The sequence below is a fragment of the Artemia franciscana genome, chromosome 10 (assembly GCF_032884065.1).
Source record: "Artemia franciscana chromosome 10, ASM3288406v1, whole genome shotgun sequence".
NCBI lineage: Eukaryota > Metazoa > Arthropoda > Branchiopoda > Anostraca > Artemiidae > Artemia > Artemia franciscana.
This window is the reverse complement of record NC_088872.1, coordinates 36,745,646-36,765,237: the sequence shown is the minus strand read 5'-3', so window position 1 is coordinate 36,765,237 and position 19,592 is coordinate 36,745,646. Positions and strand designations below refer to the sequence as shown.

The following is a 19,592-nucleotide window of genomic DNA, read 5'->3' as shown; positions in this document are numbered from 1 at the left end:
ATCTACTTCTTGTATATATTTTTGATTTGCATTTTAGAATCTCGTGTCTTGAATGCTTACATTGAGTTGTGTAAAGTTTTTCTGCTCTGCTAAATAGTTCAGAAAAAATGCAAATATATTTTTGTATGCCAAAACGTATTTGCGTTTAGTAATTTGCGTTGTTTTTGGAAACTGTAAATTGTATTATTTTGCTAGTTTTATGTTTATAGTTTTTTGTTGTTTTTTTAGTTACTATGAAGAACTGAAGAACGCTAGTATCCTGGTCCCCTTGAATACTGAAATTGAATATGCGAAAAACAATGAAAATGATACAAATTATGTTACTCCAGCTGGGGTAAGTTATATTTCATATATATATATATATATATATATATATATATATATATATATATATATATATATATATATATATATATATATATATATATATATATATATATATATATGTATATATTAATTAAAAAAATGTATTCCATAACACAAGTTTTTCAAAGAACAGTAAAGAGCTCCATTAAGCCAAAAATGAGTAGAAATAAAGTCAAACAATCTTCCAAGCGTAAAACTACCACAAATCACCAATAACAAATAAAAGAAGCTCAAAACGAACAGAAATTACAATAAACAGCCGAGTCAAACTCAAGACGAGCAAAAATCAACATGAGTAGAGCTGATAACCTCCATGTCTTCTCTCCTTTCCTTTTCTGCTCTCCTTTCCTTAAGGTTGACTAGATTAGCTCTCCGAAGAAGGGAAATATAAGGTACTTCACCCTCATTGAAGATAATTCTTAGGCACCTTTTTTGGACTGCTTCTATTTTATCCAACAATGCAATAGAGATCCCAAGAGGCCAAACAGGACAGGCGTATTCGAGGGTTGGGCGTACAGATGAGAGGAAAATCATTAAACAATGTGATTTAGGGTATTTAAATTTTTTAAGGAGTTTAAGGAGGGAAATTGTGGCATTTGCACGTTTTAAGATGCCATTAATATGGTAATCCCATTTTAAGTTGCATGAGCAATTTCGTAGTGGTAACAGACATTTCAGGGGGGGTGAACAGGAGAAAGAAGGGGTGGTTTTAAGGAAATTAATTGTTAAATCGTTGACCTATATCAATAGTAACAGCTTCGGTTGATATCGATTCCAAGATGTCCATTGGGCCACTTTTTAAATTTTTGAAACATGTCTCTAAGACAGTTAGATCATCAACGAATTTCCGTCTATCCTGGATATCGCCACCATGGTTGTTCATCATTCTAAGAAATAAAATCGGACCTAAGAGGGTTCCCTGGTGCACATCATTATAAATTGGGAGGGGATCAGAATATACATTCAGGTATTTCACGACTTGCGTTCTCTTAGAGAGGAAAGGCGCAATTATTCTAATTAAATAAGGGTAAACTTGAAAGTCAAGTGGTCAAGTTTTCTACCAGTGTATGTGTGTTACATATTGTGTCCATAAGGTGAAGAAGATTGTGGGTAGTAGATGTGGAGCGTAAGTTTCTGAATTGTCGTTGGTCAACATTTGGGATTATCTGTACTTTCAACCACTCAGCTAAAAAACTTTAATGTGACTTAGAAAAAACTGGAATAATAGTAATGGGACGGAAACCATCAAAGTCTTCCTTGTTACCTTTCTTTTTTACTTTTCTTTTCTCTTCTTTTCTTTTTTTGTTCTTAATTTTTGTCTCCACATCCGAGGGCGAAATAACGGGAAGTTTGAGAGAACACAAATCAAAGGAGTGTTAAAAGACAGGGGAGGGAGGCTCTGAACTATGGAGGAAAGAAATTTGTTGAAATCATTGGCTGTAACTGAGGGGTTTTCTTGGAAACGGAAATCTATATTATTATGTGTTTTTCCACATTTTTTTTTTATTCTATTATACCGTTGTTTTGGCTTTGTAGAAAATAAATCCTTGACTTTACATTTGTAATATGAAGAAGCAGATTTATGTATTTCTTTTTTTATATGTTTAAGCAGTGAGTTAGTTGTGGATTCATTTTAATTCTAATTAGCTTTTTTAATTGGCTAGTAATGTACAGTTTGTCCTTAGAACATGTCTTTACTTTTTTCTCAGGGAAGGAATCTATTTATTTTGTTTTAATCAGATTTTAGAAGTTAGAGACTTTAAAAATAATGTCATTTTTCCCCAAGATCCAAAGTCGAAAACCCCATCATTGGAAATTGGACGATATGAGAACTCAGTAACAGAAAAAGTATGATTAAAGCTGGAGAGAGGCTTCATTACTAAATAAAAATGGTAGCTTCCTCCTAACGGGAGAAAAGAGACAGGTGGGACATAGAAAGCATGTATATTGGTGCAAATCAAATTAAGGGTAGAATTTCCTTTGGTAATTGGTATTTTTATTATTTGTTTGAAGTTGAGGGAACAACAAAGGGAATTTAACTTTAGATTATTAGCATCACCTACCAGGAAAATACCGGCGTTCGGGAATTTGCAGAGGACGAAGTTGGCATACTATGTAGTTACTGGTAGAATCGATGTCTTTGTGCAATGTTTTGATTTTGGGAATAATAAAAGCAGCAAAACACAATCAAATTAAAGGGGCGTGATAAAACTTTGGGTCTTACACTTACCTAAATGATTTTATCATAATCTGAAAGGTTGGAAGCATGAATTAATTCAGGAAAGAGATTATTATCTACAAATAATAGTATTCCACCTTCCTTTTTTACCTAGGGGGTGATCATGAGGACGGAGGCTTATGAATTGGTAGTGGTTTTTAATTTTCAGTTAATCAGGGTCCTGTGCTTGGACCTCAGTTACGGCAATTACATCAGTTGTGTACTTGAGAAAGGGCCTCTAGTTCGATCAATTTGTCAAAACTCAGGCTTTTGGCGCTCGTAACAAGGAGCTTTTGGAAAGTAAAACGTTTACTAAAACGAGCAATTTTTGTGTGTGTTAACTGTGGGAGCCAGAAGTAAGTAAGAGGAACGTGGATTTGGAGGACAGCCATCTTCTTCGGGATGAAGACTGGGGTTCGTTTGGGAAGCAGGATCAAAAGGGGGATTGGACCGGGCTTTGGAGAAAGGCAGGACAGCGGATAATTAACGGGGATATTATTAACTTGGCATGAAACTAGGTGGAATGGAGATAATCTGCTTAACGCCTATTAACTGGTGTCATGGTGGGAATGGTGATTCACCTCCGTCAAAGAGTCATTGGTTTGTGCGAGAGTGAGGAGGGTCTAGAGCCACATTCTGTAAGTGGAGAGGGGATAAGGCTTCTGAGTGAGGGGGAAGTAGAAAAGGGATGTTTTTTGACAAAGTAGGAGAAGGAGGGATGGGTAGTGACGTTTCTAAGAGGCTGGGTATAATATTGGACTGAGAAGGATATTTCTTGTTCAAGCGTTCAGGACGGGAGCTGATTAAAATAGGATGGGGAGTTTCTAATCGGGAAGGGTTTTTTAGTTTTTGAGCTATGTTCGACAAACTTTGGTTCGGAGATTTTTATGGCACTTGGTATTTACCAAGTGACATATAGCGATCGCAAATTCTGTCGGTCTGGTCTGTCTGAGTTGGAGGGGGGAACCTAAAATCTTGGAAAACTCTTAGAGTGGATGGATCGGGATGAAACTTGGTGGGAAAAATAAGCACAAGTTCTGGATACGTGATTGACATAACCAGAACGGAGCTGCTCTCTTTGGGGGAGTTGGCGGGAGGTTTAATTCTGAAAAATTAGAAAAAACGAGGTGTTTTTAACTTACGAAGGAGGGATCGGATCAATTCGGAAAAATGAGGTATTTATAACTTACGAACGGCTGATCAGATCTTAATGAAATTTGATGTTTAGAAGGATCTTGTGCTTCAGAGCTCTTATCTTAAATCCCGACCAGATCCGGTGACATCGAGGGAATTGGAGGTGGAAACCAGAGATCTTGGAAAACTTGAAAATTGAGGTACCTTTATCTTACGAATGGGTCATCAGATATATAGAAAGATCTTATGTCTCAGATGCTGCATTTTTAATTCAAGTCGGATCCAGGGACATAGGAGGCTGGAGGGGGGAAACAGAATTCTTGGAAACCGGAAATCTCGGAAAACGCTCTGAGTGGAGAGAACGGGATGAACTTGATGGGAAGAATAAGTACAAGTTCTAGATACGTGATTGACATAATTGGTGCGGATCTGCTCTCTTTGGGGGAGTTGGGAGGGGGGTGGATTTCCAGTGCTTTGGTGAGTTCGGTGCTTCCGGATGTTCTAGGGCGATGAAAATTGTTAGGTGTGTCAGGGACCTGCACAAATTGACTTGATAACAGTCGTTTCCCCGATTCGACCATCTAGGGGGCTGGAGAGAGAGGAAAAATTGGGGAAAATGAGGTATTTTAACTTACGAGCGGGTGATCGGATCTTAATGAATCTTGATATTTAGAACGACCTCGTGTTTCAGAGCTCTTATTTTAAATCCCGACCGGCATTAAGTCTTTGATTCTGCTTTTAAATCAATCTATTGATTCTTATAATTTTGCTAGAGCTCATGCCATATGAGCTCTTGGCTCTTCCGACCTCGTTATAAGTGCCATATGAGCTCTTAGCTCTTGTTGCTTATGTGTGGTGTACTAAAAAAGGACCCCCAAAGGGGAGGAGTGACTCTTACCATCCATATCTTTTACAGATTGGTGCGATTTTCTTCCTGAGGGAAGAAGGAGGAACCTTAACATGAGCCTTAGTGCAACCAGCACAATGACCACTGGAAAAAACGGTACAAATTTTAACATGCTCAAAATTGCATTCGAGCATACTAGGTTTACCTAATAAGTAGAATTTACATAAATGTAACAAATTGCAACGAATAGCTCTACAATTACTACTTAAGAATTGTTTACAAATGTTTGAGGAAATATCACTTTCAGCCAGGTCAGGGTTTGTATGGTGGTTTCGTTTCTCAAAGTTGCGAGCAGCTCTTATAGCTGTATGATTATGAGAATAATTTTGGCCAGGTTTGCAATTTCCATGCTTGAAAAAATTTGCAATTTTCTTTAGCAGTACTACTACAATTATTTTTTTTGTAGAGACTTGCTTGAAGCACGATCGTTTCTAAAAGTACCGTCATCTCCTATTTTGCATAAACCGGCCAAAATGATTTTTGCACAATTACCTATTTGAGACAAAAGGGCTTTCTTATTCATAACTTACAATAGTAACTTACAAACCTGACCCCCAGACTCTGGAGATTTAGTCAACCCCAAAGGCCTTGTTACATGATCTTTTGACTATTTTGAACAAATGGCCATCTTAAAATTTCTATTGGATGTATTTATGGAAAATACAACGTGGGAGGGTGGCTGCCCCCATCTAATTGATTCTTAAAAAGGGCACTAGAACATCTGATTTCTAGTCCAATGAGCTTCCTGCGGAGTTTACAAGGTCACCCTTTCTATAAAAATCTTTATGCCCTCGGAGTATAACTTACAATCCGTGCGCTGAGGGTTGTGGGGGGGGGTTGGCTGTCATCCTTAAAGACGTAATTTTCTGACCTTTCAACTACGCTGAACGAAATGGCTGTCTCAAAATATACTAACTTTGCCCTGAGGGCTGTGGGGAACTACGCTGAACAAAATGGCTATCTCCAAATTTTGATTGAATGTGTTTGGGGAAATGATGGGCGTGGGAGGGAGGTTGGTTGCCCTCCAATCAGTTTCGAATATTAAATAGGGCACTAGCCCTTTCAATTTTCAATCGAATGAGTCCTTTTATAAGCTTCTACGACAACTCCTTCGACACGAAGTGCCCTGGTCTGAAAAAAAAACAAAAAAAAAACAAATAATTAATACACTGTGCCCACATCACTCTTTACTTAGGCAGCGCTATTGTGCTGCCCATGATTATGCTTTAGTGGAACAGCAATAGGACAATTATATCAAAATTGTATCTATTCCCACGGGTGTATTTTATATAAAACATATTTATTCGGAGTGAAATGGAGGGTGGGAGGGGTCAACTTTCGAAAAGGAAGTCTTTTTCTTATGTAATTTTTCATATGAAAGTTCAGAAATAGTAGTCACCATCTCTATATAAGGCCTTGATTATGTGTGTTCTGAAAGGTTAGTTAACAACATTTTTTTATCAAGGATGAGATGAGTTGAGGGAGTGGGAAGGGCAACTACAGAATAGGACTTAAAGTGATTGAATAACGGAATACTTGGTCTCGTATATTATATTTTATTTTTTATAGTAAGACAGACGGCCAAACTAGTAACCCCGCTCCTTCTCTAGATAAGGCTTTGAATCTGGGTGTCATGAAAAATCAGTTGACAAAATTAAATGAATGAGATTACAAGCACATTAGATTAAAATAAACCAAGACAGAATTATTATAGACCAGCTTAACAAGTCACAATTCTTACGAAAGAAACAATAGAAGTCAGAAGTTGAGTAGCTTATGTAATTAAATAGAAGTAAGAATTATGAATTATGTAATAATTCAAATAATAGAATTATGTAATAGAATAACAAATAATAAAATTACATAATAGAATTATGTAATTTAATAGAAGTCAGAAGTTGAGTAACTTATGTAATTTTTGCGAATTGGAACTAAAAAGGGTTAAAAGATATATGCAGTGTATTCTAGGCGAATGGAAGTCGCACAAACGAGAATCATAATCAAATTGGCAAAAATCAATAAAGAAAAACCGCGTAGTGTCTTTTGTTGATAAAAATGTATTTGTTAAAGAAAATCATTTTCAGTGAGTAGAATTACAAGAAGTCCTGTTATCATCTCCCAATTTGCCCTGATTTCCCCAATTTTCCCTGAAAGAAAATTGTGATGTTTGGAAATACATCAAAAATTAATTTTAACAATATTTTATATCATGTATTTCGCGTTAACGTTCGTTTGTCTTCGAGCAGGTCTTAGAGAACCCGATTTTCCTTCGGGAACCCCGAAAATTTTGGGAATAGTAGAAGCACTGATAACAAGTCCTCATAAATTAGCATTTGTGTCCGGATACGTGGTCCCTGAATTTCCTATGACTTCCCCGAAAAAAAAAACTCTTCGAAATCTCCAGAAAATTAACGATAGTGAAAATTTACAACTTGTATTTCGTGTTCATAATCGTGTATTTACGAACGTGAATTTTTGGGATGATTTTGGAGAACCTAATTTTCGTTCGGGGTAACACCAAAAAATTAAGATAGTGGAAGGACAGTATATACCCCAAAATGATGAAAAAAATTTGGGCAATTGAAATTTGGGCTCTATATTGTTGCGAATCTATATCCGAATCATAGGTCTTCCAGGTCTGAATTTCTGTGCATCATAGCTATTCTTTTAGAAAGGGTCATGTGAATTATGAGAGTAAAATTGAAATTGTAGTCTTTTAGTTTCAATGACGTCTTGACATAGATCCACTAAAAGTTCATCCACTCAGTGAACGACTATTGCCTGCCTAAAGATTAGTTTTTTATTTGTTTTTTTTTGTATTTAATGTTTTGCAGAGAAGGATTGGGATAAAAAAGAAATTTGTAACATTTTAACCCTTTTGAAAATTGACTCGTGTTTATTTTTTCTTTATAAACATCAAAATTAAATGTATCACTAAGGTATTTAAGTATCACTTGCATAGTTTGTGCACATCTACCAATAAACTTTTTGTAAATTTGACTTAAGTGCCAAAACGGGAAAAGATTCCTTTAATAGATCTCTATCTTCTCGTTGAAAACTGTTCCACTGGTAAGATCTAACCTTTTTCTTTTACTCTTCTCTAGAAATATTTCGTAGTAAATATTTTCAACATATTTCCTAGTAACTATGGACAGCTAAAAACATGATTTCGAAGTAAAATAAAGGTCGTTTGACCTGCAGTCTATTAAACCTCAAGAAGTATATGACATTGTAAAATAGAGATTTTTTAGTGGAGACAGGCAGTGGAGGTTTGCAAATTATAACTTTAAACAAATAGTAAAAAAAGGTAAAGGATACGGCATTAGACTTTACAGTCCGTACCGGCGGTGCTGATCTCCGTTTCTTGGCCCTTCAACCAGGAAGTGCAATGGGGGGTTGGGGGCCAGCCATCCTGTGCTTTCGCACACCCTTCCTGTTTACCTTCCCCAGATTTCTCCAGGTACCTAGTTAGAGCTGGGTCGACTCTGGCTAAGCTTACAGAGTCACGCCACTGACCCCCGTCCCAAACTGAAGAATTGGGTACACTGGGATTCGAACCCGCGTCCTCTTAGACAAGGGATCCCGAATCCAGTGCACCAACCCACTCGGCCAGGACGGCTGGCAATACAAATAATATTGCCATCTATTTTTTACTTGCCCCGATGATCTCACTAGTAAATCCACTGGCACTTTCAAAAAAATTTAGAACGTGAAGAAAATTTCTTTAGTAGAGCTATATTCACTAGTCGCATACCAGCATTGCACTTCACTATTTTTAATAGCTTAATTTTGTTTGATGTTTGAATTCATTCTTTGCTTCAGTTTGTTTTCTTATTTTCATAAACTTACAGGAGAGCAAATCAAGATTGAATTTCTTTTCTCTTTTTACGTCATATGGTTGGATTTCTTTTCTGCGGGATGGTGTGTTTAAGACTCAAAAAATATATTTTCAGGGCCAAGTTTTTGAACTTTTTGTGAGAAAAACTAAAAAAAAAAAAACTGGGAAAATGTCAGCGTTTCGTTGAGTAAAACGCTGCGTTCTGGGGAAAAAGTTGGATGTTGATAAGGGTGTTAGTAAAAGAGTTACATGCCGGTAATAGATGTATTACTTAACTTCCATACAAAGGATATCGCCATCTAAGTTTTCGATATTCCTAGAGGAGATGTCATCAGTGAACCGTATGCCGGAATCTCCTGAAAACTGCAGAAACATCAGTGTTTTGCTTAGCAAAATGTTGCATTCTGGGAAAAGTAGAACGTTTACAGAAAAAATAGTTCCTCCTGGGCCATTTGTGACGCAAGGAGTGTCCATAGATGTTCCATCAAAACTGTGAGTCCTCTTCCCCGTTGGCCGTAGGACCCTCATTAAGGGTGCTCGTAAAAAAAGAAAAGTACATTAGCATGTAGGTAATAGGCACACCACCTCATGCTCCATCGTTTTGGGCGATGGCAATTTCTTACTGCCCCTGAGGAGGTGCAACCAGGTTTATGTTTACCTCCAGCTTCGAAAAATGGCAAAAATATCGTCATTTCGCTGAAAAACGTCGCATTTTTTTGTCAGTAGGACGTTAATAAGGGGCCGGAAAAAAGTGGCCTGTCGGTAACGTGCACATTACCTTTTTCGTATTGTTTTGGGCATGGCATTATCTTGTCTTCTTCCTATTTTGGGGAGATGAAAAAGATCTTAACAGTTTCCTGGGAGGTCCAATGTTTGGCTGCAAAAAAATATCCCTAATTATATACACAACTTTTTACTACAAAGAGAAATTATTACTTGATTTGCACCAATTTTTTAGCCTGTTTCATTTGGGTCTACTATGGTAATTCAAAAAAGTCGATTCTTTTTCTTTAATTTTCTTGTAGTTTCCTCTCTTTCTTTTTCGTCGATTGTATACTTTTATATGTTGATTGTATATGCTCATATGTTTAGTTTATTTGTTTTTGTTTTGTTTTTTGTTACTTATCTGTTATAGCGCCTGTGTTAAGTTCTTCATCTGACTAGAACTTGTTTTTCTGATTAATTCTAATGAAATATCGCAAAATATGATGAAAATATAATACTTCAGAAATAAATTTGGGGCTATATATATTTGCAAATTAGCGGGAGTGGGGCAAAGTATAGTGGGTCTGCGTGCAAAATATGATAGGTACAATTATTCTGCATATCATGAAGTCAGAACTGTTTTCTAACTTCATACTGTCCAAATACTTTTTCCACTCCCTCCCAGCCCTAATTTGCAAATATATATCCAAAACTATAGATTTCTCATATATTCTGTCACTTCTTTGTGTCTTCTCTCACGCTAAGCCGATTCTACAGCGAGTCAATAGATGAAGAACTTAGGTACTATAAATGAATTAGAACATAGGTGCTATAACAGACAAGTACTGATTTTTCTAGGTTTCTTATCGTCTTTCTTTTATTCTACTCAAGGTACATCTCCTATCCGAGTTTGAAAGGGTTACAAGGTTATTTTTTATAAGGTCACTTTGATATTTAAATTAAATTTTCCTCGCCACATTTTCAAAGTGATCAATCCTTGTTTTAATTTACATTTCTTTGTGTTATTAGTGTGTCTCTGTGCTCTCAGATAAGTTGTCCAATAAGTAAGATCACTGAACTCCGGTGTTTCAAGCACCGTAATAAGATCTAAGATTTTCAGATAACTTAATAGTTCTTTTAAAAGAAGTCTTTTTTTTATTCTTTTAAAATCCCATTCCTGGTCCTTGTGTACCGTTTTTTATATCCAAATAAGCACTATATGTGCCCTAGAAAAAAATGTTGTTCACTATCAGGTAGCACCTACCCCCTCAACCTATCATCTTTCATTCATTTCCAATTTCGTCATTTAAAGTAAATCATATGTATATGTAAGTTCTGTTCCTGCTGTATCGATTATTGATGTCTGAAAAGGCACTAAACATGTCATGGTCCACAACATAATGGATCGACTGCTCTTATTTCACACACACCCTATTATCCAAAATCTACAATTGCTCAGAATGTGTGTTTTTGTACTCAAAATTTATTTCCAAAAATACTTTTATTGAAAGATGTTTCAGTGTTTTTCTCGCTACGTTTTTCTCAATGTTTTCTGAATATAGCTATACAGGTTCCCACTGCGGTTGTATTGAATGTTGACGGCCGAAAAAGACCTAGATTTATCCTGGTTGAAAACACAATATGTTGATATCCTTCATTCTCCAACAAAAGTTACGATTGCTCCTTTTTTTTCTTTTTTGTGCTTAAGCAAAATAAGAGGATTTTTGTTGAATGAATTTTTAAAGACAGTGGAATGAATAGAATCGATCGGAATATCGATTAAGTTCATCTGATCGATCCAGTTGAGTTCTATTGCTTACCCTTGGCTGTTACTTTGATGCATGCTATTTTGAATTTACTATTTTTCTTTATTGAGGGTATTTATGAAAGGGTAAACCCTGTAACGACAAAAAATTGCCTGAGATGATTGATCACTAAATAATGGATAAATATTTTATCATTGCATTCGAAAAGTCTATATTCTTTTGAATCAAGTGTTGAAATAAACTTGAACAGCATCTCACGAATAAATAAATTGACATTAGTCAGGTATGTACATAGTCTATGACAGCAAGGTAGGCGAGACGGTTTCGAAACGCATCTGATAAGGGCAAAAAAGCAAAGAATCTTAAAACGCAAGGGGGAGGGTATTCAAAAAGTTGAAATAAACGGTTTCGAACTGTATTTAGCAGAGCTATGCATGTAAAGCAAAATAGTTCTTAAACTTGTAAAGACCAGTGCATTTGTACAGGAATGAAATCGAATTGTATTAGGTCCTCTAGCACTCTCCTGTGGCTTCTCTGCAGCTTGGAAAGCAAAAATCTTAATACATCTATGGGACTGTGTGCTCAATACTTCTACTACAAACAACTCACTGAAGCACCAAGTCGCCTGAGGCTAGGCGTACGCCTGGCCACAGCTACGTACGCTGCTCCTCCATCCCAATATATTCAAAACCTTCCTCTTTACACACTCCCAGGAAGTTCCCATTTCCCGTAATATGTGGTTTCGATTGCAGGTAGTCCAACTCTTCACGTTAAGCTAAATAATTCCTAAACTGGCGAAGATTAGTGAGCTCACATAGGGAGAAAATTCATGTGTACTGAGATCCTCTACCACCATGCTACAGCTTATTCTCGTTCGATAACCTGCTTTTTATGTAAAATTTTGAATAAAAAATTCAAGTCTCTTTTTGCCCCTCTACTTGTTTTCTATGTAAGTTCATTTGTAAGATATTGTAAAATGAGTCACAGTGTAGTTGTTCATATCAAGTATACTTCGATTTCATTGGAACCATTCGTCCCGCCACCAAAAAAAAGCTTTTCCATTATAGTCCTTTAAATCTTTATTTAGCCCGTTTTACCCCCCTCCCTCCCGAGAAATGTTGTTGCTCTCCAAAATGGATCTTTACGTATATGTGTGTTATACACTTTCTTAAGCAGTATAATTGCTGCAGCCCTGTGCTAAAAGCAGTACCTAGGGGGTTCGGCGGGTCCATTAGTCTCGTCACCACTTATTTCTAATCTGTCATTCATAGTTCAATGATGTCCCACGCCTCACCACGTTTTGAAAACAAAGCCTTCATCATAATTATCTCGTTGCCAATTCATCATTACAAAAAAAATGTTTCATCGTCACTTCTATTTTAGGTAAGTTCAATAGTGAAGTATTACATAAAGGAGTCTCAGTGTTGTTCTTCCTACCAAATGCAATTGGATTCCATTGTAAAAAAAGAAGGCAGTTGGATGGTCAAGGCGATAGATGGAAGTGAAGGAGTATTTGATTCTGTTGTTTTGACTATACCTGTGCCGCAACTATTCTTGCTTCAAGGAGACATGCCTAGTATTCTTAGTAAGTATCTGGGAGGCAGTAGACGCAGCGCTGAAAGGTCAAATTCATTACTCGTTCAAAGTTTTCGAAGAAATCCAGTGGCACAGCAATATTAGCTGTAGTAAATAATCTGTCCATTTTGAAATTCTTTAATCTGGACAAATATATTTAACTAAAATCGTGCAGCACCTAATGCAAAGTCTTAGACATTTTAGAATAATTTGGTTGCTTTAGATTATTATTGTTTACATAAGAAGTTATTAGGCTGTTTTACAAAGCGTAGGAATTTTAGTTTTCTGTTATCCAAAAAATATTATCTGCCCAATTTAAGTCTCAATCCTTCCTCATTCAATCTATTACTAGTCAAAAAGGTCTGCTTCGAGGTCTTTGGACTAGCAAAATTTGGCTTCGTCGGTTTTATGTTGTCTGTCTCTGCTCGCTCGGGCCTTTGGCTCTCGCAGTCGGTAATTGATTCTCCCCGATGGTGCTCTATGTACTATAGGTCTAGATTAAATATATATGCCAAAAATTATTGATTAAACATAGTGTGTAATATTCAGGCACAATCATTTTCTTATTCACTTGTAAGATAAATTCGTTGACTAGATTGGATTTGTTAATTTGAGAAAGGATGGTAGGTTTTACGTAATGCTTAATAGATCTGGAAACGCTTATTTTACGAAAAGAAAGGATCCGCCTCTTATCCTCCATTTATTTAATTTTTATCCATCTGAAAATGTATTCTGTCGAATACCAATTTTTTGCTCTCAAATGCAAGTTTTTCTCACATACAAATATATTTTAAATATTTTTTATTTTTTTATAAACGTAAAAAAACATTAATGTCTAGCTCCAATTCACTACCCTAAGATCAGGAGTTCGGTGTTCTGCTGACTGAGTTTGCGTGGTGTATTTCGTTGGTTTTAGATCTTTTTTGTTATTTAGGTCTAAAAATAAATGGATTTTCTCATCAAATTTACCAATAATAGTTGTTTAGGAGCATCCTAGTAACCGAAAATGCAAAAACACGCTCAAAAAGAATAAAGTATAAATAACAAAATAACAAACTGCACAGTGAGGAAGAATTGCCATTTGAAGGTGTTTCAGGAATGATAACTATTATTTCGAAAAATAGCCTGAAGTCTCACAAAATGGTTTTGAATCAAAATAAAAACTGTACCATGGGAATCACCATGCCCGAAAACCCAATTTGGAAGAATCATTTTTTAAGGGAAAAATTATTTTAAAGGAAAACTTTTTTAATTTTTTTTTTTCGAAGGGAAATCGCCATATATACGTGCTTTTTGTAATTAAAAAAGCATGATATTAAATATAAATACAATTTTTGACAAAGATTTTTATCCATCTGAAAATGTGAAGATGGTGAAGATGGATTTTTATCCATCTGAAAATGTATTCTGTCGAATACCAATTTTTTGCTCTCAAATGCAAGTTTTTCTCACATACAAATATATTTTAAATATTTTTATTTTTTATAGACGTAAAAAAACATTAATGTTTAGCTCCAATTCACTACCCTAAGATCAGGAGTTCGGTGTTCTGCTGACTGAGTTTGCGTGGTGTATTTCGTTGGTTTTAGATCTTTTTTGTTATTTAGGTCTAAAAATAAATGGATTTTCTCATCAAATTTACCAATAATAGTTGTTTAGGAGCATCCTAGTAACCGAAAATGCAAAAACATGCTCAAAAAGAATAAAGTAAAAAATAACAAAATAACAAACTGCACAGTGAGGAAGAATTGCCATTTGAAGGTGATTCAGGAATGGTAACTATTACTTCGAAAAATAGCCTGAAATCTCACAAAATAGTTTTGAATCAAAATAAAAACTGTACCATGGGAATCACCATGCCCGAAAACCCAATTTGGAAGAATCATTTTTTAAGGGAAAAATTATTTTAAAGGAAAAACTTTTTTTAATTTAATTTTTTTTTCGAAGGGAAATCGCCATATATACGTGCTTTTTGCAATTAACAAAGCATGATATTAAATATAAATACAATTTTTGACAAAGACTGTACCTTCACGTACAAAGTAATGTAATACACATATCTTTTAAAATTCTGCTTCCCTCTGGTATGATGTCATGTTTAAGTGACTCTTAAGTGATTTCCTGCGGTTCGTTCTTTACTAGATCCATCTAGGAAAAAGCCGAAAGTTTTTTCCTGTGTTTGCTATATGATTACTGATTATCAGAAAAAATTTATTACAATCTGCAAATCCGAATTAATTTATTAATCTTCATTGTTCCACATTGAATTTTAAGGGATTGAGCTAACTAAAGAGGAACTTCCTTCAGTTCTGGTAAATATAAATAGATGTTGATTAGATTTGAATTGAACATGTGAAGAATGACTCCTTAATAAACCGACCGTTTTAGGTAAAAATTGTAACGTGAGAACTGTGTTCACTCATGTTGGAATAATTCATAAAAAAAAGCTAGTCATAAAAAAGCAAATGACTTAATAAATAAGCCATATAGATTTACAGCATTTGACATAGAAAGAAATCTGATGATTTTAGTGTATTATTTCTTTTTTATACTTATATATAGTATAAAAAAAACATTGACTGTTGTTTTAACTCGGCCTGTGCTGCAGCGCCTGCAACTCTCCTTGCCCCGTTAAGAAATGCTTAGCATTCTGTGCAGTGGCGAATGTTCACGAAAATGTAGGAGGGGGGATGTTCCAAATTTATTTTTGAATCGGGGGGTATGTTGTTTTTCCGATTTTTTTTAGTGAAAATACCTAAAAAAAAGTATTTTTCTAAATTTGAGAGAGAGAGAATCTAGGGTGAGGCAAGTTAGCTTCCTTTGACCCACAACACTACAAATCTAAAGGCAAATTTACTTAATTGTGTTGCGAGAGCAACACTTTGGTTATGTCGTTTTGTTGTTGTTTTTTTTTTTTAGCACCCCGATTTTAGCTTATTCCTAGAAAGTGGCAAGGGTCTAAACTCTGCGGTTCTTACGGAAAGTGTGGATCTTAGACCGGATTGATGAATATGTTTGCATTTTGGAAAGCTTCGTAGAACTCTTGCCTGGGGCCAGCAAGGACGGTTTTTGCTTGTCCTTGAGCCAGCGTCTATAGTGTGTGAAGAGAAGTGGAGTTTTATAGCCTATGTCAGACAGAACTATCTGAAGTATGCAGTAAACCTTTCGCTTCATCAAACCATGTTTCTGCTTTTGAGTGGAAAGCTCCGTTCTAGCAGGCAAGCAGGAAGGCACAAGTTTCAAATTGAAGATGGACTAAAATCTATAAGTGTTAAATATATGCGGCAGTTTCCCGGCCCCACAGCCAATATGTCTTCTTCGAGTGATAAATGGAAAAATTTACAGAAACAAAAAAGCGGATTTTCCCACGGGTCCGAAAGTGCTGCCATCTATTGCTTCTACCCATTTCAGCTGAGTTTATCATTCGGTTTTTCGCACTATGGATTGCGGTAGAGAAATGGTATCAGATGTGTCTCTTAAACTTTAGAAGTTCTCTCATTGTTGAAGAAATTAGAGTTTATCCTTTGCTCCTTTCTATGTGATGGCGTTAGAAACTTGGCCTACGGCAAAAAAGTCAACTTTTGATCTAAGACAGATAGCATTTTTTTCGATGGCAGTCGGCTCTTGATGAGCTAATCAAAGTATATGTCATCCCTTTTTTGGTAGAAAAAATCTTTCATGAGATATACCAGTTTGAAAGTTTGAAGGGGTTGACAACTTCAGTAGCAAGGTACACACCTGAAACCAAAAATATGCTGATACCAATTGTGAGACATATAGGGGGGTTTTAAGTAACAGTCGGCTGTTGGCTCATAATCATCTCCGTCAATGAGGGGTTAGCAACTTTTACGAGATGGTGTACCTAGTATTTATTTTAAAATCCTTACAGATTAACAACTTCAGCGTTTAATCGAAGCGAGGAAACAAAACCAAAGGGTTGCTCTCGCAACACTCTGCTTGGCGAAGCAGAACAAACCTTGCCGCAACACCTCACGTTGCCCATGCAACGTAGATCTAGTTGTTTAAATGTACCTGTTCATTTAAAGAGACCGTAATTATGTAACATTTTAATATTCTTGCTGTTTGAAATTCCATCTCAAAAATGTTTTTAGACAAAGCATATCGATTCATCCTAGTAGGTTATAAATATGTAATTTTTTATTGTAGCCCCATTTAAAATTCCAAAGCGCTTCCTGAATAGGGAATCTGTGTCCTCTTACAAGGCGTGCTACTATCCCTCTCTTTAAGGCAGATCAACCCTAATAAAGAAATTGTTGTGTCATTTACACAGTTTTTAATATAGACATATCAGGCACATACGCAGGAATTTTTTTCGGGGGGGGGGCAAAACCTTCGAAACAGCAGATATAAAGTAGCACTTTTTTTATTTTTAGTAACTAAATAAATGCAAAAAGCACGTTTATCGGAAAATACAGATTAACTTTAATCTGTAGTATTGTAGCGGATGGGGGGAAGAAGACTGAAGCCTCAAAAGAACGTTTTAGGCTCAGGTTATGTTCATAGCGATTTAGAACCAGCGATTAATCTATTATATCCCACTGAGAGGGAAATTTTAGGGTTAACAGTGCAATATGGGTGCTGTGGGGGTAGTTCTTCTATTGCGAAAACGTCGATTTTAATGAAAAATGATTGTTTCCAAAATTGATCCATGAAAATCTGTACTTTATCCTGAAAAGGGGGGATAAACGCCCTAATATCAAGGATAATTCTATTTTGCTGTGGAAAGCAAACTATCTTTACAAAAAAATAACAGTACAATCGCTAATTTCTTCAAAGAGGGTAAAAAGTCAGACAGAAAATGGGTTAATAATTGGGCAGTGACCTGACCAGATAATTGCATGCTGTAAAATCCAAAAAAAAGGCTTCACACGTGTATCTAGATTCTTAATAAATGTCCTACTTTTGCCAGAAATCCCAAGAAACAATGAGAAAATTAAACATTTCACAAAATTTCGGGGGGGGGGGCGAAGGCCCCCCCTGCGTACTTGCCAGAGACATATGGTTCTTTGTGTGGGACACCATAAATTAAACAAAAAAGGTCAGAAATAGAAGTGTTTTGTAATCTTGAACTATATATAATAAAACAAAACTCTTTGTGCAGTACTACATTTCGGTGGGTGGGGGGAGCAGTCGCTTTGCTGCTCTTGTGCTTATTCAGGCCATGCCACTGTATTTTTAGGGGAAAGTCTGCAGACTGATCTCAACTCCACAAAAAATAAATTCGCACAAGAAACACAGAAGTTCATTGCCATTGGAACCAAAATAGGAAAACATTCTCCTTGCTTTTTGACTTCTTGCTTTCTTTCAAAATTGATTGTTATTTCTTTTTTAATTCCCCCATGTGCTTGTCAAAAAATATATTCCCCTTTCAATGTCAAGTGTTCAAGAGTTATTGCATAGGAAAAGCCTCCAAATTATTTGGATCGTAAACTGACTTTAATGTTGGTGTTGATTTGAGGCGGAGAATTTTGTCTTTCAGGGCTTAGGGGCTGCCCAAGGATTAGGTTATTTAATACCACCAAAGAAGATTTAATAGCTTGATTTACTTTGATGGGATGTCGGTCCTAATCTTTTGGTTAGATCAATTATTCAAAAATAAGAGTGTGTCAGTGGTAAATATTTTCATATCTTTTTAATGACTTGTCATGACTTGAATGTCATGACTTGTTAAGCATCTCTACATTGAAAGAAATTGGATCGGAAAAATTGTATAAAAAAAAAGTGTATGGGAAAATATTGATTGTAATACACTTCAACAATTGTAAATAAAAGATCCATGGTATCTAAATCATGGTAATCTAGTCGATCCATGGTAAAAGATCATGGTATCTATCCTGTTTTCTCGTTTAGTTTCCGAAAATTTTGCCTTTCCGAAAAGCTGACTTTCGAAAATTTATAGGGAAAAGTGGTAAGTTTGTTGCTCTCTGTCATGTTTTCTCGCTCAATTGTTGCTTTTCTTCAAAGATGATGGCGCCCATAAATGAAAGGCTTAAAAAAGCCATCCAAAAACGGAAGCAGTGAGTTTCGTCACTCTCAGAATTGTTAGCTGTGCTATATTGAAAAAAAGCTTAAGCGAAAAAGCTATGGAAGGAAAACTGAGTAAAAAAAACAACGGAAAAACGACGAAAAACATTCAGTGCCCCACCTCAAAAATAATCCGAGGTTTTATTTAGAAGTTCCTTAACTATGGTCTCTATCACTATGTCTTTCTCAACTTCCAAAAAGCCTATGTATGGAAAGCTTTTAAAAAATACAGTAGTAAGTTTTGTCACTTCTGGGCTTGTTAGGGAACATATTGGTTTCAGAAAACCAAAAACTTTTGATGATTCAGGTTCATCTTATTTACGGAACGCAAGAAATCGCCCTGTTTTTGCTAAAGTATAAGATAAATAAATATCCATTTACCAACCATTTAGTTTCTTGAAATTCCCTCCTGAGTTCCACCCTTCATGATTCCCACCTGGAACAATTTATCTGCAAAGTGTGGCCATATAAGAAGCGCTTTGGCTTGGAGGAGGTTTCCTTCGCTGCCACTGCAAGCAAAAGTAGAGAACATAATGTGCCTCTCTCAAAATAAGGATCTTTTACCATTCAAAATGTAACCAACTTCATCCTTACAACAATAAATGATTTATTTTTTTTTTAATCTTTTCTCTATTATTTAATTATTAACTATCTTAACCTTCATCAGGATTCGGGCTTTGATTTGTATTTCCTTTCAATAAATGAGCTATTCAGCCGCCAAATCCGTTCAATTTCATTTTAGATTTAATCTCTAAAACCAAATGAATGTTTTGAAATAGATGTTAGCTAAATTTTGTAAATCATTGCCTTTCTCCCAGTGTGTTATCACGCCCTTTGATTAGTCCGTTAGAGGCTTCATGCGAAAAAGACGTACATCGATTTTCGCAGTTAGGATGTGTTGCAACTTGAACTAACATTGATCTTTTTCTGCTGAAAATTGAAGTTCAGGAACTAAGTCGTTGACCATCAACTTATTTCTGGCTCATCTGTCGAGCAAAATACTGGAGTCAGTAAAATCCTATCTGCTCTCATCCCCAT

At 35.8% G+C, this 19,592-nt stretch overlaps 1 protein-coding gene across 1 annotated transcript in view; it reads left to right on the top strand.

Moving 5' to 3' along the window:
* The window catches only part of LOC136032154 (renalase-like), a 46,669-nt gene that overhangs the window by 17,550 nt on the left and 9,527 nt on the right, over positions 1–19,592 (top strand). The window contains exons 3-4 of the mRNA XM_065712337.1: positions 229–334; positions 12,318–12,519. Of these exons, the coding sequence (XP_065568409.1) occupies positions 229–334; positions 12,318–12,519 (308 nt within the window). The remainder of the gene's footprint in view (positions 1–228; positions 335–12,317; positions 12,520–19,592) is intronic.